Source organism: Cydia pomonella, chromosome 21, assembly GCF_033807575.1.
Source record: "Cydia pomonella isolate Wapato2018A chromosome 21, ilCydPomo1, whole genome shotgun sequence".
In the NCBI taxonomy this organism is placed as follows: Eukaryota; Metazoa; Arthropoda; class Insecta; order Lepidoptera; family Tortricidae; genus Cydia; species Cydia pomonella.
In genome coordinates, this window is record NC_084723.1 from 1,691,831 (window position 1) to 1,718,650 (window position 26,820).

General features: G+C 36.0%; 1 protein-coding gene across 1 annotated transcript in view; it reads left to right on the forward strand.

Annotated features, from left to right (window-relative positions):
• LOC133529553 (dedicator of cytokinesis protein 1) overlaps positions 1-9,504 on the forward strand; it is a 143,424-nt gene extending 133,920 nt beyond the window's left edge. The window contains exons 40-42 of the mRNA XM_061867300.1: positions 937-1,036; positions 1,731-1,862; positions 2,923-9,504. Coding sequence (XP_061723284.1) covers positions 937-1,036; positions 1,731-1,862; positions 2,923-3,050 — 360 coding nt within the window. The 3' untranslated portion in view covers positions 3,051-9,504. The remainder of the gene's footprint in view (positions 1-936; positions 1,037-1,730; positions 1,863-2,922) is intronic.
• The last annotated feature ends 17,316 nt before the right edge of the window (positions 9,505-26,820 follow it).

Sequence of the window (26,820 nt, forward strand, 5' to 3'; positions counted from 1 at the left end):
TTGTATTTCTTTTGTTTCGTTCAGTTACAAAGTAAAAGAAATTCAACCGTATTTTCTGCACTATTAAGAGACTGGTAACGATTTTAGAGCAAAAATGAAAAATTGATAGATTTAGTCGTTGAAATTGTATACCTTTTGTTACGTAATATCTAAATAACAAGTATTGGTTTCTGTTAGCACGTCTTCTCAACTTGCCTTTTAATAATGAGGTCGCAAGCGTGCGTCCCCGGTAATATGTGACGAGAAGGGACTGTTTTAAAAAATTCATCAAAAAATTATGGTGGTAAATTATACAAAATGATGCAAAAAAACAGTTTCCGCAAATGTAGATTGTTTAAGTATCAAAATAACGTTGAGACTAAGTCGATTTTCAGAGAATTTTGTGACTTGTTTTGAAGTAATTTCTGGAGAAAATTGATGTCGTCTAACTTTCATTTACCTACACTACTTAAAATTTATAATAACAAAAACGTAGTTTATTAAAGTTTAAGTACAGGATATGTGTAATACAAAATTACCATTTTGAGCAGTTCAAATTGTTTAAAATTTACAAATAAGATTGTCAAAGTTAGTGCTTTACGCGCGTTTACCTAAACGTCCATGAGAAAAAAAAAACAATACGAATTAATCAATAAAAAAAAAAAACAATAATAATTAATTCAGTCTGTTTTCAAAAAAAATTATTTATTAATATCAAAGATAACAAGACGTGCTAATAGAAACCAGTACTTGTTATTTCTAATAGTTAACAAAAGGTGTATCATTTCATCGAGTAAATCTATAAATTTGTCATTTTTCCGACTAAAATCGATAACTACCTCTTAATTTCAATATCCACTAGCAATTTTTCTTATGGCCTTAGGAGGTTAAGAAACCTCTCTATACCCCAAAGTTTGAACGCTAAAGTAAGACTCGTGACCCACGCTTGTTGCGTAGCTGGTGACGGAGCGGCCGCTGCGCGCCGAGGCGGAGCAGCGCCGCATGTCGCAGCGCGCCAGCCTCGTGTCCGCGCCGCCCTCCAATAGGAACTCTATGGGTAAGGGCTTAAGGCTTCAAATCGCTGGGCTTAGATATTAACGATACTCTGTATCTTTAGGTATTTAAATAAAAGTAAACAAAATCTACCCTCAAATGGCTTCTTAAGCCATTACATGATTAAATAATGTAGGTTAGTAAGGTCGTTCAGTGACAGATCTAAGCAGTTTTGTTTTTGGTTGGTTAACCATTAAATGTTATAACTACCCGAAAATGTACCGTTTGTTTTTTTTTTTTAAATACCTAAAGATACAGAGTATTAGATAGAGATTAATAGTAGTATATAGATTTCATGGCGCAGTCGGTAGGATTCAATGTTTTAGTGTTAAATTGCTTAGTTATGCAATATCGAAATTGTGATAAATTTTATTCATTTGAATTTCTATCTTGTTTTAGTAATAAGAGAGTCCAGCTTGTGTGTTAAATATTGGTTCTATTTTATTTGTTAAGTAAAGTTAAAAATTCAAACGGCCTTAGCTTTGAAAAACCTGTTCCCAAAAATATTCATACCAAACCCAAATATATAGCAAATCCAGCTGTCAAAAGTTGAAGTTTAACAATTCAATTACTACCAAAGATATGGCGCTGTATAACGCCATGTTCTCCCGCCGTCAAAATGAGGAACACGACGTTTTCTTAGGTATTACACAACAAATGTTTGGTTATAGGCAAAAATCTTACATTATCATTTGTAGGTACAACGGACTCGAACCAAGAAGACGAAGAGCCGCCGCCGCTCCCAGAAAAGTCCGGCAACAGGAGCACCCTCGACAGCGACCACAACAACAACCCCGAGCCCCTCCCGCCGCGCAACAACTACGACACTGGTAAAACATTTTTTTTATTTTTTTTTATTTAGGCAACAAACAGTTTTATACAAAAAAATAATGTAAAAATAAGCAATGTGTTAATAGACCTTGAGTGCCCTACCTTAATAATATGTTTTAATCTAAAGCTAGTCTAAGAGCAGTAAGCGGAAAACAACGTTATCAGTGAGTAAGGTTGCCAGTGCTCAACGAGGGGGGTGGGGTTAGGGTCGGCAACGCGCATGTAACTCCTCTGGAGTTGCAGGTGTACATAGGCTACGGAGACTGCTTACCATCAGGCAGGCCGTATGCTTGTTTGCCACCGACGTAGTATAAAAAAATAAATAACAATAAAGTTATCAGTAACTTGAGTGAATCAGTATCCCTAGTGTAAATAAATTCGATTTCGAAACGTGACGTACGCGTTTGCGTTTAGTCTCATTTTGTATTGGATTTAGAAAGAGCGCGCCAAGCGGGACGTTTTGGAAACTCAAAATCCTATACAAAATGAGACTTAACGCAAACGCGTTCGTCACGTTATGATGTCGATCAAATTTACACTAGGGGTACTGTATTCATTGATCCATACATATATATATAACTCACAAGGATCATCAAAACATCTCCATAAAAAGTGGCCGCCATTTTAAACTCTGTACTTCATGGTAAAATTGCGTTTACCACACTCACTGCCGGGAACCCACCTGGTGGGCGCTCGTGAACTTTGTTCAGATGCCGGACAACCCGCTGGGAGGGTTGTTTTGTACGCAGCTATAGACCACCGGTTTCTGGCGTAGTGCGCCGTTTTTTGTCTGGCAGTGAATGTGTTAATATTAATTTTGTTTTAGCCGTTACAAAACCATACTACAATAAATATTAAACAATGTAAGGAAGTGTTACAGAATTTGTAATCGGGGAAAATGGCCGCAATTTAAAACTATGCAATTTTGTTCGAATCTGATAATAAATAAATAAATAAATATTATAGGACATTCAATTCAATTATTTATTTCAGACATAATAAGTCCATATACAATAACTAACACAATTAAATTAATCGTAATGACTGTTATTGTTCTAGTGTTGACGCCTCGGGGCTCCTTCCTCTACAACTCGATGATGCGGCGGCCGAGCGCCGGCGCGCCCGCCGGCCCCGCGCCGCCCACGCCACCGCCGAAGAAGAAACACCAGCAACAACATCACTCCTGAGTTAGTAGCAAAGCCATATTGTTGCGAAATGTGTAACTGATACCGCGAGTTTCTTGTACAAAGTGCCAAATATATGTACACGCTACCTTAAAGTATAGGCAACGAGGTCGTCGACACATATTTTTGGCACTTTGTCCGTGTCAGTATTTTATATATTTTGTATGCCTGTATATTCAACTGCTTGCGTAAGTAATAAAACCATACTGTTGCGAAATGTGCTATTGCTGACGTTCGTGGCAAAGAATACAAAAGTCCACTTTATCATTCAACATGGAGTTGAGCAACTCAATGCCCAGGCTCGCTAATATCAACATTATTTTTTTATTGTTTATAAAATGTAATGTTAAAATGTTTGCAATAAATATTTTGAGTCGACATGATTTCAGGTACAACCACATAGGTATTAAAGAAATTAAAAAAATCTGTTGAGCCAATGGCGCTAAAAGCTGATTATAAAATTATTTATAATCCAATTTCAATGATTTTTAATCAGCGAGGTAGCACTATCAAAAGCAAATTGTTTTGCCTTAAAACTACTATTATTATAAATAGCTTTCATTTTATTTGAAAATAGAGATTAAGTAAATTGAAAATTTATCACCAAAATGGGTATTAAAAAGTAAAAATTATAATTCAACAATGTTTTAAATAAAAAAATATTTCATGAGCTACGTAAACTCGACGAAAGAAAACCTCTTGAATAATTACAAATAGTAATACTCAATGTAGACAAAATGCGATCGATTATAAGGTTGAGGTAACTGCGTCCATGGGACAGTTGCGCTTTCTCTAGAAATACTAGAAGATAGGTTAGATGCGATTGTATCTTGGTCGCGTTTTCCCTATCAGTACCCCATTTTATGAAGCTCACGGACTACACAGACACCGCATTATGAAGCGTTTACAAAGAGCTTGAGGTCACTACACGTGGGTCCAATATTACTTGTGAAATACTACGATTCGGGCAGCACAACTTAGTTGTGTTCTACGCCATTTTATTTTTATACCATAACCAGCTACACTTTTACAAATTGAAACTAAAACGAAATTAAACCTATGTTAATTTCTAGTGTCTAAATTATATCAAAGAGAATTTAAAATAGAGGTAAGAAAACTTTGTAGCCACAATAAATTTACTGCCACCTTTCGACACATTATTAGAACTTTTAGAATGACTTTGATCCTTATTTTTTATTGATATGTGTTAAATATCAAAATGTGGCGCCAAATATTTTATTTTATACCTCCCCGAGCGAATGATATGAATAAATATTTTCAACTCAGTGAAGTGTTTTGCGCATCTCTACCCTCTAGTAGTTGATGTGGTCTGTGATGATGGTACTTCAGAGGGCCTACTGCGAAATACGTTTGACGTGTTACACTCTGTCGCACTTGTAAATTCGTACGTATGTGTGACAGGGAAGCAACACGTTGAACGTAGTTCGCGGTAGGCCCTCTGATTCTAAAATGCGCATTTAACTGATAGACGCATTTACCTCCGGTAGTATTAGTGTAACAAATAAGGTGTCGTTTGAATATTGTAAATAATGTGTTTTGTAAATATGTTAAGTTGATTACTTGTCTTTACCAAGTCTATTAAGAATAATACAGGGTGACTGACCTTGGGACGTTAATCCATTTAGAACCAATAAGCGCACAAAGTACCGTTATTGTTTCCAAGCGAGCACAGCAGGCGAGCTATTGAGAAAACTTGGCACTTAATTCTTGTGGAATAAGTTAGTTAAATTGACTCTGTTTTGCCTAAAAATTATAACAAACTCGCAACTTTTATCAGTATATTAAAAAACTTTTACTTTTAATTTTTTGGCCATGATGTACAAAGAAATAATGCGACGTGTGAAGAAATTAATTAAAAAATTTCTTTGACCAAAACTATTGACCTCAGGAATGCGTGGTTAAAATCTGTCGGGTTTTACCAGCCCACGGTGTATAATTAATATACAATGTGTAAAACAGTAAAACCATGAACTGAAACTCAAAACAAATTGTTTCAAGTCATAACGGTCACGACCGGTTTGGCCTAGTGGGTAGTGACCCTGCCTATGAAGCCGATGGTCCCAGGTTCAAATCCTGGTAAGGGCATTTATTTGTGTGATGACCACGGATATTTGTTCCTGAGTCTTGGGTGTTTTCTATGTGTTTAAGTATTTATAAATTATATATATCGTTGTCTAAGTACCCAAGACACAAGCCTTATTGAGCTTACTGTGGGATTTAGTCAATTTGTGTAATGATGTCCTATAATATTTATTTATTTATTTATAATGTTAAGTCAATAGATCAACTTTATACCTAATGCAAGTTATTTTGTGTATATATTTATAATCAGTGAAGAGTTAAGAACTACGTATCAAGTAGAATTATAAACACATGGGTCAAAATTATTTACGCTGCCGCGTTTTTTGTCCTCAAAAAATGTGACGGAGTGTAGCCTTTTGTTTTTAATTTAATTTTATTTTATTTTTACAGCTAGAAAGGCAATAGTTGTCGACTTTATTTATTTATTTGATAGAACACGGAAATGACAGAGTGATCAGAAACAAGACATCAAAAAAAAAAAAACAACGAGTTGCACTCCGGGGGTACAGGCCGAAGTGAAAACTTGAATATTGTGCATTTTTGATATTTTGGAATGGTTAGGGAATAATTTTGCACGAATTGCTTTAATTATCAGTATAAAAGTACTCTTAATGTGGTAAAATACAATATTAATTTCAATTCAATATTCATTCAGGTCACGTGTCCGTCTTACGAATTTTCAATCTGACGAATCAGTCGGTCACGTGACCTGTCGCGAATTTAACATATTTTCCCCATCACAAAAATTGCACAGCGCCGCTAAAGAAGTTTTCACTTCAAAAATTTGTCCCACATAAGTTAACAGATTTTACATACGACTCGATCCTTGCATTTGGATCCCCTAGGTCACATGCACCCTGTATGCAAGTATGCACAAAACATTACTGTAGAATAGATGCAACCATGTCACATAATTAACTCACACAATAGAATATGGACTCTATTAGTTGGTAATAAGGTCGATATTCGAAAATTGTCAGTAATAGCAAAAGGTAAAGGCAATAATTAGTGATTTACCCACCATAAATATAATGTAGAACTTACCATAATAGTTACCACTTTCAACAAGTAGTGATAATAATGCCAGCCCATAGAAATGTTGATAATGTGTTTAGTTTGTATCATATGTGACGTTTTCAACAAAAAGGTACCACGTTATCGGTTGTCTATATGGTTGATTTTAAATTGAAGCTATATGGAAATAGTGCCTTGACAACCGACAATGAGTAACCTTTTGGTTGAAAATGGCACATATTTAGGAATACTGAGAAGCGTGAGTTGTTCTAAATATTGTAGTCTCAATTCGACAGCTAAAGTAGATGGCGCTGTAAGGTTGCCAAGCAATCGATTGATAATCGATTTATTACAAAACTGATGGCGACGTACAGTCTGTCAAATTTGTTGGCACAATATTGTTCAATAATGTATGCGTCTTAGCATTATTTGGTCTATCGTTTGTATGAAAATAGTTAATTAATGTTTTATAATTCCGTAATAATGTGTAAATAGTTATTTACTGTACATATAGTGCTACTTTATAGCACTAGTGCGAAAATTTGCATACATTTACTGTGTCGAACATTTAAAGGGCCATATGTACTGTAAAACGTTGTACGATACATGTGCGACTATTACGATACAAGTGCGGAAAATATGAAATTCGCAACGAGTGGTGATAAATTAAAACACTGGCTTCGGCCGTGTTTTAATTTTGCGATTTTCCTATTTTCCGCACCTGCATCGTAAATAACTATTACCTATTCGCACTTATATTGTACAACGTTTTACAGTACATATGACCCTTTAAATTTTCGATATAGGCACGGAAAGTGCTGAGTAGCACCATATGTACTGTAAAATTTATTTATTTTATTTCTAAACCAGCGGTGGCAACATGGTTCCATTTTTATCACTAGTCACTATGCTTGTCACTTTCGCACCTACATACTTGTTAGAACGTGACAGGCATCGTGACAAATGATAAAGAGCCGACCACCTTAGCCCTACTGACGTTTTCCTCTTTTAAACGATATAAAGAAAATCAAATGTAATATTAGACATTACAGATGAGCTTCAATACATTTAGGCAAGACTTGATCGATTGACTTCAACCAAAAAGTAACTGATCGCAATTTTCTCCAATCCCACTCTGAAAATCTCTAAAGTTTTTTTTATATAAGTGAATAATTGATTACAAATATAAAGCATAAATATTTAAAAAATTAAGCAACATTATTCATTTCATTTTTTTTTATACTACGTCGGTGGCAAACAAGAATACGGCCTGCCTGATGGTAAGCAGTCTCCGTAGCCTATGTACACCTGCAACTCCAGAGGAGTTACATGCGCGTTGCCGACCCTAACCCCACCCCCCCCTCGTTGAGCTCTGGCAACCTTACTCACCGGCAGGGACACAACACTATGAGTAGGGTCTAGTGTTATTTGGCTGCGGTTTTCTGTAAGGTGGAGGTACTTCCCCAGTTGGGCTCTGCTCTAGATCTGGAATGACATCTGCTGTGCTGTGCCCTACCACACAAGGCGAGATGACATTCACATTGCCCATACCTCTCTTTTGGACGTAGTTTAAGGACATACCCGGGTCCAAAATTTAACTGAAATGAAATAAAAATATTGATTTTTCAGACAAATAAGTCATAATAATGTTATTGAAAGGGATTTTTCCTATAATATATAATTGCGACCGCGGCCGGCAAAACGTCCCATTTTGTTGCTTGCCATAAGGGCGCCTTGACAGGTTATTCGTAAAGATACAAGCAAATCTCGTCCTTATGGCAAGCGACAGTGGGACGTATTGCCGACCGCGGTCACAATTTATTAACCACCGCTGTCTTTTATACGTATTTTTCTAATGATATTTGTGATATTTTAATTTCGATTGATGCCATTTTTCCAAAGGACTTAAAATTATATTCAGTTTATGTGAAATAAATTTTATTAAATTTGTGATTTTAAAATCATATGAGATATAATTATAGAAGTTATGTAATTATAAGTTGTGGTGTTAAAGACATTTTTTTTTTCGATTAGATTATTTAAGATATTATTTTGTAGAATGTTTTTTTGGTTTAAATGTTCTTAACTTTTATTCTAGCACTATATTTTAAAATGTGTGTAATTATAGTTTTCACATGAAAAATGTATGAAAATTATTAGAGGCTAGATTTTAATTAGAAAAATTGGACTGCAGATATTAGTTTGGTGATAATCTGAAATAATTCAAGTATTTGTATATAAATCTATTTATTTCATAAGTGAATGATTGTTTACAGTATTCGATATAGAAATTAGGAATAATTTGAGATTTTTTGAGATAAGAACAAACTATTTGAATCAAGTTTTTTTTTATGATTATTTGACAATGAAGAAACAATATCGTCACAATAACGGTTGTTAAGATGCCAAATATATTTGTAAGTGTCTTAACCGAAAACGGCATAATTTTATGTCTATAAATCAATAAAAAAATGTACTTTATAATGTAAGGGCTTCCAAAACGCTGTACACAAACTGCATTTGAACTGCTGTCTTTAACAAAACTGCAGCTCGACTGCATGTCAACTGTAATTTTTAACCCTTTACCAAAAACTTCAACTAACACGAGCGGTTCCAAACCAATACCAACCTTCGTACATTCAGACAAGGTTCACAATAACGCGCACACGACAAACGTGACGTTCAAAGGGTTAAAGTAGATTGAAGTTCAAGTAGAATGTATCTGCAAAAGAATCGATATACGGTGGGGGGGCGAACTGCGCCATTCCGTCAAAGTGCGCCTACCTTGAATATATCGAAAACTACTTATAGAATACTAGAAATTGACGACCGGTCTGGCCTAGTGGGTAGTAATATTAACGTCATGGCTGTTTTCTATGTATTTATATTTTCATATTATATATATCTTTGTCTAAGTACCCACAACACAAGCCTTATTGAGCTTATTGTGGGGCTTAGTCAATTAATGTGATGTTTAACTACTAATACTAATACAACAGCAAGTAAAAAAAAAATACAATCATTAAAATACTTAAGGACTAACAAATAAACTTACAATACTAACAAATAAACTGCAAGTTATATAACTAGTATCCTGTAAGCAGTTTTCGATATAATAAAGATAGGCGCACTTAGACGGCATGGCACGCTCTCCCCCCAATTTAGTGGTTTTGTAAGTGTTTAAAATATTCAGAATAGATCGCTTTAAACAGAGAATAACGCGTAGTGGCCATAATACACCAAATAAAAATGTTATTGTGTATATGTGTAGATATACAGATATAATAGTTACTTGTATATGGACAATAAATCACGAACAATAAATAGATTTTTTCTATTATATTGAGTTTTACTTATTCTTATAATCTTATATTTTTCCCTCACGGGTCAGGCTTTCCCTAATGTGGGGGTCAGAATAAAATGTAACTTACTGTAATATTTTTTTTTGGAAATAAACTATTTGTATTTTGTCTGTATATCTTCAATGGGGGCCTACTGCCAAATCAGTTGAAAGTCAGTTTGGTGAGGTAGAAGCCTTATATCTTCAATGGGGGCCTACTGCCAAATCAGTTGAAAGTCAGGTTGGTGAGGTAGAAGCCTTATATCTTCAATGGGGGCCTACTGCCAAATCAGTTGAAAGTCAGGTTGGTGAGGTAGAAGCCTTATATCTTCAATGGGGGCCTACTGCCAAATCAGTTGAAAGTCAGGTTGGTGAGGTAGAAGCCTTATATCTTCAATGGGGGCCTACTGCCAAATCAGTTGAAAGTCAGGTTGGTGAGGTAGAAGCCTTATATCTTCAATGGGGGCCTACTGCCAAATCAGTTGAAAGTCAGGTTGGTGAGGTAGAAGCCTTATATCTTCAATGGGGGCCTACTGCCAAATCAGTTGAAAGTCAGGTTGGTGAGGTAGAAGCCTTATATCTTCAATGGGGGCCTACTGCCAATTCAGTTGAAAGTCAGGTTGGTGAGGTAGAAGCCTTATATCTTCAATGGGGGCCTACTGCCAATTCAGTTGAAAGTCAGGTTGGTGAGGTAGAAGCCTTATATCTTCAATGGGGGCCTACTGCCAAATCAGTTGAAAGTCAGGTTGGTGAGGTAGAAGCCTTATATCTTCAATGGGGGCCTACTGCCAATTCAGTTGAAAGTCAGGTTGGTGAGGTAGAAGCCCTATATCTTCAATGGGGGCCTACTGCCAAATCAGTTGAAAGTCAGGTTGGTGAGGTAGAAGCCTTATATCTTCAATGGGGGCCTACTGCCAAATCAGTTGAAAGTCAGGTTGGTGAGGTAGAAGCCTTATATCTTCAATGGGGGCCTACTGCCAATTCAGTTGAAAGTCAGGTTGGTGAGGTAGAAGCCTTATATCTTCAATGGGGGCCTACTGCCAAATCAGTTGAAAGTCAGGTTGGTGAGGTAGAAGCCTTATATCTTCAATGGGGGCCTACTGCCAATTCAGTTGAAAGTCAGGTTGGTGAGGTAGAAGCCTTATATCTTCAATGGGGGCCTACTGCCAAATCAGTTGAAAGTCAGGTTGGTGAGGTTGAAGTCTTATATCTTCAATGGGGGCCCACTGTCAAATCAGTTGAGTTTGGTGAAGTAGATACATAGATAAAAAAACTTTATTCTTCTCATTATGACATAGCGCTGCTGACATTATTAATTTTAAACATTTTTTTTTTTAATAAAATAGAAACATGCCTAAATAATTGGTGCGTTATCGTAACACTTTCGCTACCATCGTTTTCGTAGCGCTACGCTCGTAGCCGATCCCAGTGTTTTCCCGCTTTGTAGAGGAAAGTGACGATGAACAGAGAACCTGCCGAGCAGGTTCCCGGTACTCAATGTGCTGTGTTTGGATTTGTTAGAAAAGTCTTGTAATGAACTTTGACCACGATTAGGTTTCAAGGTCTGATGATGAAGCCGGAAGACAGGCACTGGCATTCCGTGATGGAATATCGTATCATAGTCGTGTTTGCACTTGTGAGAAAGGTCACGTAATGGACTTTGAACACGATCAGGTTTCAAGGTTATAACAAACTTGGAAGTTTTTGGTTTTTACGTGCATATATAAAAGCGTGTTTTTCTAGTTTTTAAAACTATTAATTTATTTTTAAATTAACTGCCATTTAGTTTTCTTAAACGTACTTATCCATATCCCGGAGTTAACGGAATTCAATAAAAACATGGTGTATATAATTTTTCTAACGTTTTGGTGTTTTGGAAAATGTTCGAAATGGCGCATAGCTTAAGTTTGTTTACTATGCTAATGATACAGCGAAGTATTTTTTTATTTTTTAAGCTTATCGTGAGATCTACAGCTCAGAGCCACTAGTTAAATATTGTACTGTAATAAGTTAAATACGAAAGCCAGACTAACTTTACCCTTATCTATTCTACATTAAAGACTGCACACATTTATTTATCTTAATTCTCTATTTGACTAACACCATTAATCTATGTCTAAAACGTCCCAACTTTTACATAAGCACCATTCCAATTTCAACCATAACACCTCAGTATTAAGGTTAAAATTTTAATAAGAATATTTTATCGAATACTTCGTATAGGAAAGGTGTCAAGTCAATAGTGCTATCTAAGTAGGTGAAGGTAATGGTTATTTTAGAACAGGTTTAATTATAGTTTAATTATGTTTACGGATGGTTTAAGTATTTTTGGAGAGGTCGGTGATCTGTTATCAATGTCGTTTGGTGGGAACGTGCGTTTTGATTGCTCTGTTTAATCTGACAGTTGAACTACATAATAGATTTTTTCTAAATGACTAAAAAGTGATATGGCGCTACTTTACCGCACTAGTGCGAAGATTAGCAGATTACGTAACTATGTCGGAAATTTAAAGAGCCATATGTACTGTAAAACATTGTACGATACATGTTCGAATAGGTAATTCGCAACTCGTGTCGATTTAAAACACTCCTTTCGGTCGTGTTTTAATTTATCCCCACTCATTTCGAATTTCCTATTTTTCGCACTTGTATCGTAATGTACCTACTATTATTGTATTTTAATTTATATAGTATGCCATTGCGTCGTTATGTGTTTGTCTCATTGTGTTATAGGATAGAAGCCTGAATTTTTTTTTAATTGACTTCATTAGAAGCGCGCTTAGCTCTTAGGGTCATAATAGCAGCGTTATTATGACTATTCACAAAAAATAGTGCAACTGTTGTATTTTTTTAAATGCTAAACCAAAATCATTTACTCTTGTTATTAACTTAGATTTTGTTTATCATTTGAAGTGTTTGCTGCTGTCTTAGGAGACATATTATAAATAAGTAAGTAAATATTCTTTATTGTGCACCATACATTTAAAAATAGACAGAAAATGAAAAAAAACACGTAAAAGTTAGGTAACAACAGGCGGTCTTGTCGCTAAGAAGCGATCTCTTCCAGACAACCTTTACCCAAAGCGGGAAACTATGAACTTACAACATTGAACGGGTAGTGTCGATATACATATAATTCAACAAAATGAAGACGCAAACAATATAATACATACCTACATACTAATAAAATAAATAGATGTATACGTACATGCATTATATATTATACAATATACAATTAAAATAGGTCTTAAAGGGCCGAGGTTAAAAAAAAATAGACGAAGTATTGCACTATCATATTTTCATTGGAAGTCCACGTTTATGACAGCACTGCCACACTCTTGCATTGCAAAATCAGCGCAAAAAAAATCGTTTATTTCGGACATGAAACCATAATAAACTTAATTCTACATTACAGGGCGATATTATATAATTACACAATTAAAATAGAAAAAAAATTAAAAATAATTAAATTAGCAAAGTTCGCTTGGTTCGACGTAAAGGCCTAAAAGACATTTTTGACATCAAAATAATTTCTAAATGATACAGTTTTCCGTGCGTCTCGCTCGCACCAATATATTACGAACAAGTAAGAGCGAAATGCACGCGCGAATGGTAATGTTTGAATTGGCCTTTATTGTCCGAGAGATCTAAATTAAATAAATAAAATAATCATTAATTTTCAGGCTACTAAGGCCCATACATACGTACCTTACAAACTAACATACATTCAATAATAAAAATCTTTAAATCTAAAAATCCTTCAGACGACGTAGTTTTCGGTTGCGCCATCTGTCTGTCTAAGTTCACACATCTGACAGGTTGTCTGTTGGCAGCCGAAAAAACCTCGCGTGATTTGTGCACAAGCCAAATACGTCAAATATTCAATAAGTAACTTAAGATCTAAAAAAAATTAAACATAAATATGTTAGGTAAGTTATGTTTCAGAAAAGCGAAATATTGTGTTTTATTTAGTACTTGACAAGCCCTAATATTATTACGGGATTTTATTTATAATTTCAATGGGTCATGCGCGTTTACGTTCTACGGGCGTTGTCATGAGTCAAATGTGTGAATATGTGTGAACTTATATCTCTCCGACAATAGTAGAAATAGCTGTAGTTTCCTCAATAATAGTTGCACAAATCTATTAACAATGGACTAAATGGACTTATGATAATTAAGTTCATGGAAAGTTTTAATCTGTACACAAATCAGACGCAATCACGGGACAATGACGTACACAGTATTTTAATACTTGCACAAATAACATTCTTATCAATTTTCCTTCCACTTGGCTACTGATGTTTGCCTGTTAGCCGCATTTCCGCGAAACTCTTCCTTTAAGAAACTTATTAATGGATGGATCAACTTTTTAGGGTTCCGTACCCAAAGGGTAAAAACGGGACCCTATTACTCCATTCCGTGTTGGCCGAACGTTAATTAGAATTGACCAGAAACCATTACAAATTGAACCGTAAACGGTAAGGGACGGTTACAGTTTACGGTTCCATTTGTAATGGTTAATTGTAAATCCTAATTAGCGTTCGACCAACACTAATTCCACTCTACTCTCCAGTCCACCAGAATCCACTGTCCGTCTGTCTGTCCGTCTGTCACCAGGCTGTATCTCATGAAACGCGATAGCTAGACAGTTCAAATTTCCAGAGGTGATGTATGTCTGTTGCCGCTATAACAACAAATTCTAAAAACAGAGAAAAAGTAAATATTTAAGTGGGACTCCCATTCAACAAAAAAGATTTTTTGCCGTTCTTTGTGTAATGGTACGCAAAAAACGTACAGTCGAGTACACAGATATCTTTACAACCCAACATTTCAAATATATGTCAACGCGACCTTAAAGTCAGTGTCATAGAGGCGTGTAAATATATTATTGGCATGTTGGCTTGTAAACATGTTGGTGACGTCGACTGTACAATTACGTACTTATTTTTGTTTTAGTCTTTTTTTGTAATATATATACTTCAGTATTTAATTTAAGTCTTACCACGAAAATAAATAGATGATTTATGAACCGAGTGCGATTCGTACTCGTTGGTTGTCCTAGGGTAATGTTCTAATAACATACCAAGTTTAGTAGATGACCTATTATGAATAACACAGAAAAGCAAGCTTGGTTTTAAAAACAATAGATTCAAGCACTGACATGGAATCAGGAATATAAGAGTTTTTGTCCCCTAAATAACTAACAGTAACCTAACCATGGCAACGAGTGACAGTTCATTAGTTCAAATCTACTTTACTCTTTGATCTACACGCCGTAATTATGCGGGAAAGTACCTAATTGTTCCATAAATTAATTATCTAATTGTTATCAGCTTATTCTTAAATAGGTATTATGCTTGATTTTTGCATTTCACATGAGCTAGATTTTTGCGCAGCAATAAAATAAAAAATAAAAATAAAAAATAAAAATAAAAAATAAAAATAAAAAATAAAAATAAAAATAATTTATTCTCAGACAATTAATACAGTCCATATTTGTTGGTCCATAATTATGTGGTCGGACATTAAAGTAGTGACATTTACGACACCTCACTGCGATTCCGCACCGTCAGCGTATTTTGAGCAGCGGTGAGGAGGGCATGCGATTAAATAGTGACGCTTACGGCACGTCACTACAATTTCCTACTGTTACCGTATTTTGAGCAGCGGTGTGACCTAACCTTAAAACAGTGGGTCTTATATGGTTTCCAGAATTAACAATAGTCAATGAACAGTCTCACAACACGTCTCAGAGGCCGCTTACCGCGAAATGGACATTAAATGTTGTGTATCCATACACAGAAGTGATACGGGAAAACTAAACTATGCCACGTTCAAAACTCAGTAGGTAATCCGTTCATTGCCTTCATAGGTACAGGTAGAATAATGCGCCAAAAGTATTTGTCAAAGTTTTATAGTTCAATAAATTAAGCAAAAAGAAGATAGATATATCTTAAAGCCCGGTGTCCTCCGCGAGGGGAGCGGACTCATTAATGACTTAGTTTATCTCGCATGAGTAAACTACGTACTTGTATTTCCACCAAGAAAGATTCGAGCGGAGATCACAAAGCGAGCAAAAAGAGTTGAACAGAACTCGCTCAGTTCTTGCAGCTCGCGATCAAAAGTATCCGCCCTACTATATCCCAGCATACTACGACTATGAGCAGTCAGGTTGAGCTGGAGCGAGGACAGAAGGGTCATAAATTTCGTAAAATCGTAAATTTATTCGATAGCGAAACATAACGTACCCGTTTGCACTAAGTCTCATTTTGTATGGGATTAAGAAACAGCGCGCCAAGCGAGACGTTTTGGAAACTCAAAATCCCATACAAAATGAGAATTAACGCAAACGTATACCTATTACGCGTAAATCAATGAACATATCACCTAAATCATTCGAGACATGCTTTTGAGGATAGTAGACAGTTTTTTTTGGTGAGTTGCAGAAAAAGTACAGTCACAGTTTTAATCCGTCTACGTTTAATTGATTTTATTTTGTTACGAAAATGCCTACACATTTAAATAAAATTAAATAAAAAGAATAAATTATCAATTTAATAGCACATATTATTTAATAAAAAGCGGCCAAGTGCGAGTCCGACTCGCCCATGAAGGGTTCCGTACATACCATTTATGACGTATTAAAAAAAACTACTTACTAGATCTCGTTCAAACCAATTTTCGGTGGAAATTTGCATGGTAATGTATATCATATATTTTTTTAGATTTTTCATTCTGTTAGTTTAGAAGGTACAGGGGGGGGCGGGACACATTTTTTCACTTTGGAAGTGTCTCTCGCGCAAACTATTCAGTTTAGAAAAAAATGATATTAGAAACCTCAATATCATTTTTAAAGACCTATCCATAGATACCCCACACGTATGGGTTTGATGAAAAAAGATGTTTTGAGTTTCAGTTCTAAGTATGGGGAACCCCCAAAATCCAAATGCGGTTCATAGAATACATCTACTTACCAAGTTTGAACAGTATAGCTCTTATAGTTTCGGAAAAAAGTGGCGGTGACATAATCGGACAGACAGACGGACATGACGAATCTATAAGGGTTCCATTTTTTGCCATTTGGCTACGGAACCCTAAAAATCAGGTTTGTACCTCTTTTTAAGTGTAACAATAACTGTGTCAAGAGACACCGCTCCTCCTTAGAGAACAACAGCGTAACAATATGGTGTTTTTAATATAATTTTAAAATGGGTACTTAAGTACTAGATAAATAGCATCATTCACGGTACCGTAGTATTTAGTACACAACTTCGCCTTAACTAGCCTTAAATCATAATGCCACTAATTTAGGTTCAATTTTTCCTTCACCGAATATTCGAAGTGGTGAATATTCCGGTCATAAGTTTCCAAAAACTCATTGGTACGAGCCAGTATTTGAACCCGCGACCGCCGGATTGAATATCGGACGTCATATTCACTAGAATAATTATGTTTCTATGCTTCTTAGATCATTAATTACGCTTCACTGACCTTCGTACCTATTTGTTTCTCACCCTACTAAGACAGATTAGTCAATGACTAAACACATTTGTCTCCGGAAAGATTCTAATTAAGTAAAACACCAATGTCTGGAAAATAACTGGAGCCCGATTCGGATTTAATATTTTGTTACGGTTTTGATCTTATTTTGATGTGACCATGAATATGGCTGACGCTGATTGGTGCGTGCGAAATAAAAGTCGTGCGTTAGATGCGCGCCAATCACTAAGGCGATCGTCAAGGTCGTATAACAACCGTAGGTATTTATTTATTTATTTATACTTTATTGCACAGTAAAAATATACAGTTACAAAAAGCGGACTTCCAGTCAATCTTTAGGCAAAACAAAGAACCAAGTTGGCGCGGGGTATGTACTTAAAGAACACAAAAAACTTAAATTTACAGTCACTGACATAAATATACTATTTTTGAAAAAAAATATTTAGAACACAAACAGTCACATATACAAATGGATTTGAAGTACAATGTAGAGTACTTAACATACTTAAGAATCATAGACCTGGAGGGTCATTATTAAGTACATAATGTTAACATACATACTAACAGCATAAAGAAAATGAAATCATGAGCCATACTTAAATTCTATTTAAGTACAGTCAGCATCAAAAGTAGCGGATGAAATAACGCGCCAAAAGTATCTGATATTCCGTATAACTTTTTCAAATGTAGATAATTTTCTAAAATTCGCGTTCAAAAATATATCTTTTACAGTCTTAGTTGTTCTATATTAAAGACATCACTTTTTGTTAAGCTGTTACAGAATGGGTAGATACTTTTGAAGCGTTATTTGATCCACTACTTTTGATGCTGACTGTACTAGTCTTCAGAGGAAAAAAAAAAACAATAAGTGGTAATACAGTAAGCAGGTTTGACATTACTGTCTGTTTCATTAATTATCGGATATGTTGTATTTTTTATTTATTTACTAATATCTGGTAGGTATTAGGACAACCGGAAAGTTACATTTATACATTGTGTACATTGTAATAATAAATTAATTATATGAAATAGGTACTTGAACTAAATTTAAAACAATTTACGTTTAAGTATCATTTTGAGACTAGACAATGAAGTGTGAAAATGTCTCGGGTCAGAGGTGTAGGGTTAAAGCCAACGTAGCTTTATTTGACATTCATAAGCGCATTGTAATGCGTACTTGAAAAATGATCTTTCTTTACCTTTGAATCTGAATTGTGCTCCTGGTCGAGTATTTAATCTTGTAATGGGATTTAAATTGGTCTGCATGACAAAAATAACCTGTTCTTGTAACTGATAACTAAAACAAAAATAACCTTATTGGATTATCTTCAAACCTAAACGGTCAACGAACATTAGCCATTTAGAACAATGACGATTAAGACGACGCATTGTAAATGTTGGCGTCATGTATCTTGATTTATCTCGGCAATTACAAAACTCATTAAAGTATTCGAATAAAAAGTGGAAAAATTACTGTCTTGGGTGAGACTTGAACTCACGGCCTGTGGATCGATACTCCAGCGCTCTGCCATCTAAGCCACCAAGACCTCATCCATAGGCAGCAAATTTTCCACCATATGGGTCTAGGGGACCCTAGTCCTATGTTCAAGACTCACCCAAGACACTAATTTTTCCATTTTTGAATTTATTGTAAGCTTAATAAATTAATTCATGAAAGTATTGTTTGGTAAACTGTACCCCTAGTGTAAAATTATTCGATGGCGTAACGTGACGTACGCGTTTGCGTTAAGTCTCATTTAGTATGGGATTTTGAGTTTCAAAAAACGTCCCGCTTGGCGCGCTGTTTCCAAATCCCATACTAAATGAGACTTAACGCAAACGCGTACGTCACGCCACGAAATCGAATAAATTTACACTAGGGGCTCTGGTTACTCATGGCATCGACTTTGTTTCTGCAGTTGCCGTTACACGATTGGATAACTTATAGCAGAGGAAATCGTATCAAAGATGCCTCTTTTTAAAGAAACATTTTCATTGTACAGGCAAACGGGACTAATTCAAGCCTCTAAATTAACCATATAGATTAGTTTAAACATACACTTCAATTCTGTAGTTGTTATTTTTCGATTAATTCTTGTTTTTAGGGTTCCGTACCCAAAGGGTAAAACGGGATCCTATTACTAAGACTCCGCTGTCCGTCCGTCCGTCCGTCTGTCACCAGGCTGTATCTCATGAACCGTGATAGCTAGCTAGACAGTTGAAATTTTCACAGATGTATTTCTGTTGCAGCTATAACAACAAATACTAAAAAGTAAGGAACCCTCGGTGGGCGAGCCTCACTCGCACTTGCCCGGTTTTTTATTTCATTTTGAAAGACCTACCCAACGATACCCTACACTATTGGGTCAAACCCAAAGAAAAAAAAACATTTTTATGTCTGGGAGGTACCCTACAAAAAAATTGAGTTTTTATTTTACCGTTCTGTCGCCTTGCGTGATTAATGTGTTCATGCCAATTCGCAGCATTCTAGCACTAAGGCAGTGTCTTACCTGAGCGAATAACTCGCAAACGTGAAGCGGCGCGGCGCGGGTAAATTCAATTCTTTGATCCCTATGGAAGTGTCTTACGTGGGCGATCTCCGAATGCCGTTGGGCCGCCGCGCCGCGCCGAGTCGCATTCGCGAGTCATCGCTCACGTAAGCCGCTGCGTAACTATCACGGAGAAAAGCCGCGGACGGCCGGACAGACAGACATGGCGAAACTATAAGAGTTTCTAGGTGACCACGATAAAAATACAATTCAGACAGCTTTTAAATATGTTGCGTTGCGTTGTCCCGGCTTTTTGCCACGACTAATGGTCGCCTGGGGTCCGCTTGGACTGGAATCCCAAGATTTGGCGTAGGCACTAGTTTTTATGAAAGCGACAGCCATCTGACCTTCCAACACAGAGGGGAACTAGGCCTTATTGGGATTAGTCCGGTTTCCTCACGACGTTTTCCTTCACCGAAAACCGACTGATAAATATCAAATGATATATCGTACGTAAGTTGCGAAAAACTCGCATTGGTACGATTTATTTATTTTCATATACACCGTGGGCCAATTAAACCCGACAGATTTCAAAGGTGTATTCTTGACCGCATTTAGAGACTAAAATGTCATACAATGTTTTCTGAAATCGGTCTTGTTTTAGAGATAATGACAATTTGTGTGAAAATTTGTTTCTTTTATAACATGTCAAAAACGCCTTTTTAGCTGTGACGCTGCCACTATGTGACTTGGTTTAGACATACCTACTGACAGATATTAAAGTTTTAAAGTAAACTCGCAATTTTCGTCTGTAAATAAAAAAAAACTTTACTTATTCGTTTTAATGATTTTTTTTCACCAAGGTGTAAAAATAAATAACGTGTCGTGTGCAGAAAACGCAAAAGGAAATTTCTTTTTCGGAAAAAAAAAAATTTTTTTGGCGAATTTGGCCAAAACTCATATAACATTTTTTGTTCCTTATGACCTCAGGAATGCGTGGTTAAAATCTGTCGGGTTTAATTGGCCCACGGTGTATATAAGTAGGTAATCAGTAAAGTAACGTTTTATTTGACAATACCAATTTTAGACATGCCTGCGCTGTGGAGTTGGATGATGGTTATGGATTAAACAAATATATGTATGGTTCTATTACCTATATTTTAGACATGTTTCAGTTATCATTACAGATCTAGATCGCAATGTGACCACATAGCATGAAATGCGCCACAAAATTAAGTCCTTAGAGGAAGTATTCAAAACATAGACCTATTTGCTCAAAAGATTAAGTCGTCTCCAATGTTTCCATTATTTATACAGACTTGGTTTTGTTCAGTAACGACGCAGCATGGCGTCCGCGTGGGCAGCGCGTGCGCATACAGCTGTAAGTTTTTGTACTGCAATGTGCACAGGTAAAATATATTCCAGTATTTTATTCCAGGCACTTCACAATAAACCCTTATTTTAGATTTATGTTTATGTATATTGTGAAAGTTTTGCATGCGAATATAGTGGTGAATTATATTGAACTACCAAATTATGTCCACTGTCTAAAATGTATCATAACTCAAGCAAATAAAAAAACTATGACTAATATTGAACAATACGATAGAGTATCGTTTATGAACGCAATTTTTGTTCTAAAAATGCAGCCTATTTTAGTTAAGATGCAGTTGAATATTTAAAGCAATTTTTGGAATTAAAGCTTCTGCAGACGTTGCAACAAATGGTTTGGGATAATTTAGTGCTATGGATAGATTTAGTTTAGCGCTATGGACTTTTGTAGCTAGAGGAAGTTTTACAGGCGATGCCTGTTATGCTACATTGTAAAAACTATTTTTGCCCATTAAACTAATTTGCCCCAAACCCAAACACACCACTATGCCCGCCTACAACGACAGCGCAAGACCATCCCCAACTGGTTCTCTAAGCGCGCTCGCAGCGTGCGACGCGGCGCGCGGCAGTACGCGAAGCACGGCTGTCGTGAACGCTGCTTGCACTGTTAGAAAGGAGACCTAGGCTCTCCTAAATATGTCGCGCGAGTGACTAAAATACGTGAGTGTAAACCGTATAATTAGTTTAATATTTTTAAATAACTCGAATTCCTGCATCAGCTAGTTAAGATACCGCAGGAAACCTTTACTCTGGCAATGTTTGATACTTTACTTTTAGAACAAATATGTCGGTGTTTTTGTTTGTAAGTGGATTTCAGTATTTGATATTAATTTACCTTTGAAAAAAACACATTTCCAAAAATAACAATATTTATGTTTTATTGAATAATAACAAATTGTATTTACAATAACAGTATACATAATGGATATATTCAGTGGTGTTACTATAACTAGCTTTTTAAATTTAAAATAAGCCCTTGAGGCATTGTACCAAGGATGCTGGCGGCATTTCCTCGTTGTGTCGCAATGCTGATACGTTGTGCGACGAAGCCGCCAGCTTTTCGGTCAACAGTTACGTCAACCAGACGCTTCGCGATTTCTGAAAAAAAATTGTGCACGCTGAGACCCATGGACCTAGAGTTTGTTTTATTTAGTTATAAGGAAATAGGAAAAAAATAATAAAACCGTTAAAACGCCTCCAGGTTATTTTTTTCTCTGGTCACGTTTCTTTTCATAAATTTTTAGTATGGCTGATTGATTTATCTCTCGGTGACCTCTAAATAATTTTAGATGGTTCTCAAAATTAGTTTACATATTTTTTATACCTTTTGGACTAAAAAGAACCTATGTATTTGTAGCAAAGTAGTAATTATACCTAGTAAAAATATAATTTGAAACTTTTGTATGATTATGATTCAATTTAATTTATTGTCAAGCAAGAAATGGTAAAAAGTATAAAAAACACAAAAAGCAAGAATACTGGGACTGTATCCTACGCTACGCTAAGTCTAGGTACGCTTACTACGCTACGCTACGTCTAGGTACGCTTACTACGCTACGCTACGTCTAGGTACGCTTACTACGCTACGCTACGTCTAGGTACGCTTACTACGCTACGCTGCGTCTGAACCGATTCTCGTTAAATTTAAGGATAAAATTTATAATGACACGTGAAATATGAGCAGGCCAACTGTTATGTAGGAGAGTATAAATTAATATTTTATGATAGGTATCTATACTCGTATTCAAGATAACAAATTTTTATTAATGGTATCAATCGTTCTGGTTCGTTTTTAGAATCAAATGTCTATATGGGACCCATTTCATTAAAGCAATACAAAAGCCAGAAATGATAGTCAAAGTCCGACAGTCGCACTTCTCTCGCGAATCGCGTCTAACAAAACTATAATTGAACGTGACTTGACGGTCACTGAGAGCCCAAGTTGAAGTAGAAAATAAGAAAATTGCGATTTTGTGGGTAAATATTGCGTTTATGCATATAGTTGTCATACAATATTTTTTTGAATAAAATGTAAGGAATCGAGTGGTATCCTTACTTTCTTTTAGGAAGTAAAAACAAACGTAATTTTTGAAAGTTTCAGGTCCTGTATTTTTTTTTTCATTTGCATATAAGCGATATTTTAATATCCACATTATTGTAATAAGTTGCTCGTTTGCTACCTATTTTACTAGATATTGTGTGTGTGTGTGTGTTGTTAAACTTGATAAATAGTGATGTTTGAACTTATACTGTATAAGTAATCCATTTAAGGAATCGCTATTCTATAACATCATCATTACATTTGGAGAGCTGCTACGTAATGTAAATAATTACCAAATTTAAAAATGCTTAGCATAATATTTAAATAGTGACTAGAAGTTTACTAAGTTCAGTATTCACATCATTATTATCAATTAGCACGATCCGAAATATATTAGAACTAGTTTTTTGGGTGGTGATTTGTTATTTTATTATAATTAACACATTCACAATGACGTAGTAAATGTCAATGTCAATACATTTTTTACGAAGTTTTAATAGATTTTACTCTAGCTTTATAATGCATTTAATAATTACGTATTTTGATGAAAAAAGTCGCCTAAATTGCAATGATTCATGCGTTTTAATGCCGTTTAAACCAATCAATTTGCGGAGTCCGCTAAGATTTTCAGATTGTCAGTTGGTAAAGTAAAAAGTAGTTCAGTACCCCTAGTGTAACTTTGATCGACATCATAACGTGACGAACGCGTTTGAGTTAAGTCTCATTTTGTATAGGATTTTGAGTTTCCAAAACGTCCCGCTTGGCGCGCTCTTTCGAAATCCAATACAAAATGAGACTAAACGCAAACGCGTACGTCACGTTTGGAAATCGAATTTAGTTACACTAGGGGTACTGGTTTATTAAATGTTCGCCATTTTCAAAATCAACTCACATTCGGAGTGACCCCAATGCACCATAAGTTTACGTAAATGTATATTCAGTTTGCAGAGTAGAGTGCGTGCAGATCTATTTGAACTCCTCATCCGCTTAGCTACGTCTGGCTGACGATTACAAATTTATTCATACATTCACAGATAACAGACAGTGGGTTGTCTGCAATGACTAAGTCTCATAATGAGACTAGACAAATATAAACCAGATTTTGCAGGAAAAAGTCATGTTTGATATTAAATAAATGTTATCTTATCAGAGATCAGAATGATGTTTTAGTCAGGTAGCGAAGCAACACGTCATAGAGTTGAAGAAGTCGTGGGTTATCCGTGGGTATGGTTGACATATGAAAAAAACCGGTCAAGTGCGAGTCAGACTCGGACAGACGGTTCCGTTTTTTTTTTTTATATTTAGTTTCGAAATTTTTCGCTGTACTTCTAGTATAAGACGATTTCAATTTATTAGGAAATTATACAAAAAATCAGAGTTAATGCGGACATCCAATATCTTTGCAAATGACTATCTGGTGTATCCGTTAACATACTTAGTTAAGTATGCTATTAAGACTACCCTGGATTCTGCTTCTTGGACATGAAATGTAGTCGTTAGGTTGCCTTTCCACTGGACCGTGTAGGACTGTGAGCCTTTGAAGACTAGACAATAGAGTTCAATACAAATAATCCAGTAGACAGTAACTCTGTATATATATGATTCACGTCTTCGGGCTAATAAGACATACGCTAACAGGAAGTTAAGCTGTGCTCTTGGATCTGGATTTGAGGTTTCTTTCCGGACTGGATTTTTTTTCCGGAGCGGATACGGATGATTGTTTTACAGGAAATAATAGACGAATCATAGTCACTGGGAATTTTTGACTAGTATTTATATTGTTTACTGTACACACATCTGCAAAAGTGCATACTTAGATAAGTACTATATGAATGGAATTTATTCATAAAGCGGGTAATTGGTTATGCCCTTATGTGCCTACGTATCTTTTTCTCGATGAATGGTAAGGACGGAAAATTTAAGAGTAATATATTTCGTCACAAATTAATTCGTCAATTTTTTTTCAAATACTATTCCGACGACCGGTTTGGCCTAGTGGGTAGTGACCCTGCCTACGAAGCTGATGGTCCCGGGTTCAAATCCTGGTTAGGGCATTTATTCGTGTGATGAGCATGGATATTTGTTCCTGAGTCATGGGTGTTTTCTATGTATTTAAGTATTTATAAATATTTATATATTATATACAGGGTGTCCCAAAAAGGACACGCCATAGCGACACTGGAGGTAGACCAGCCTGAGAGGGTTCCAACCAACCTAACATGACCCTAGTAAAAGTTGCACCGTTTTCAAGTTATTGGCAATTTAACGTTTTTCGTGAATTTTGACCGTTTTCAGCATTGTTAGGCTCAGTGTGCACTTATAAAGCCCTTAAAATAAGTTTTTTTTTATGTGTACGGCACCATGAATAGTTAATTAGGATAATAAAAGAGATATTTCATCGATAACCTACGTGAAATGTAAAAAAACAAGGGCTTGATCTAAAGTTTTATTCGCAGCGAAACATCAATTTCAACTTTGACCACCTGCCGTGAAAAAAAACTACTTAAAAGGTAACAAAAAAATAACGCTATAATATTAAGCATTTTATGCAGATTCTAAAATGGTATAAAACATGCACATTTCTGCCATAAAATAATGAGTTATTATCATCTTTCGAATGCCTCATAAAGCTAAGTTGGACTAGGGAATCTGCAATCCAATGACGCGTAATTCATCTTGGATTCTTATTGACTTTGAGTGCAAGTTCTCAAATGGTTAAAAGAGTGAGACAACATGAGATGCACTCGCTCTATCTCGCTCTTTTTATCTCAACTTTGTCACACGGTCAACTGCTACCTGGGATTATCGTAGGGCTTATCTCTTTGAAGACAGAAGTGTAAGCTTTTGTTTGTACAATTGTGTCATCCATATCTAATAAGCATTCCGGAATGCGTAAGCTGTTATGATATCATTGCTACTAAGTAAGGATATCATGAAGTAAGAAAGGTTCGAAAAAAATGTAATACAGATTGAAGTTTCATTGATTTATTTATTTTTTACAACAGGTGCTCAAATTGTTTTCCACCGACTCGTATGCACGCTTGGCAGCGTCTTCTGAAATTTCTTGTTAATTTCCTTAAGTTAATTTCGGATATGTCTCGTGCTGCCTGAAATACACGTCGCCGTAGTTCGTCTTGGGACCTTATTGGCTCGGAGTAGACCTTGTCTTTTAAGCATCCCCAATAAAAAAAATCCAATGGATTTAGGTCCGGCGAACGCGGTGGCCATAATACTGGTCCTAATCGGCCGATCCATCTTCTTGGGAATGTCTGCGAGAGATGGTCGCGAACATCGCGAGCGAAATGTGCTGGGCAGCCATCTTGCTGGTCCCACATCCTCTGTCTCAGTGCGAGCGGTGTGTCTTCAAGTAAAACTGGCAGATCGTTTTGCAAGAACTGCAGGTAATTTCTCCCATTTAAAATAGCTGGCAACTCGACCGGTCCTATTATTTGGCCATTAAATATTCCCGTCCACAAATTAATTTTAAATTGATGTTGGGACCGGTCTTCTCTCCCTTCGTGTGGGTTTTCAATTTGCCAGCTATGAATATTGTGGAGATTGAGATACCCATCTCTTCTACACGTGGATTCGTCGCTCCACATCACTTCATTAAAAAAGTTTTCATTTTCTTCCAGTTTTTGAAGCATTTGTCGGCAAAATTCAACGCGGGGTGCGTAATCCGTCGGAAGAAGTGTTTGCAGGCGTTGAATATGATACGCATGATATTTATGACGTTTTAAAATTCTCTGCGCTGAGGATTTATTTACGCCGATACGACGTTCAATATTTCTTGAGAGAAATTTCTGGCTCTCTTTGTACCATATTTAAAACCACGTCGTCGTCAATAGTCCGGGGCCTTCCTTCAGCGTAAGCCTGTCCTGGCCTTCTGCC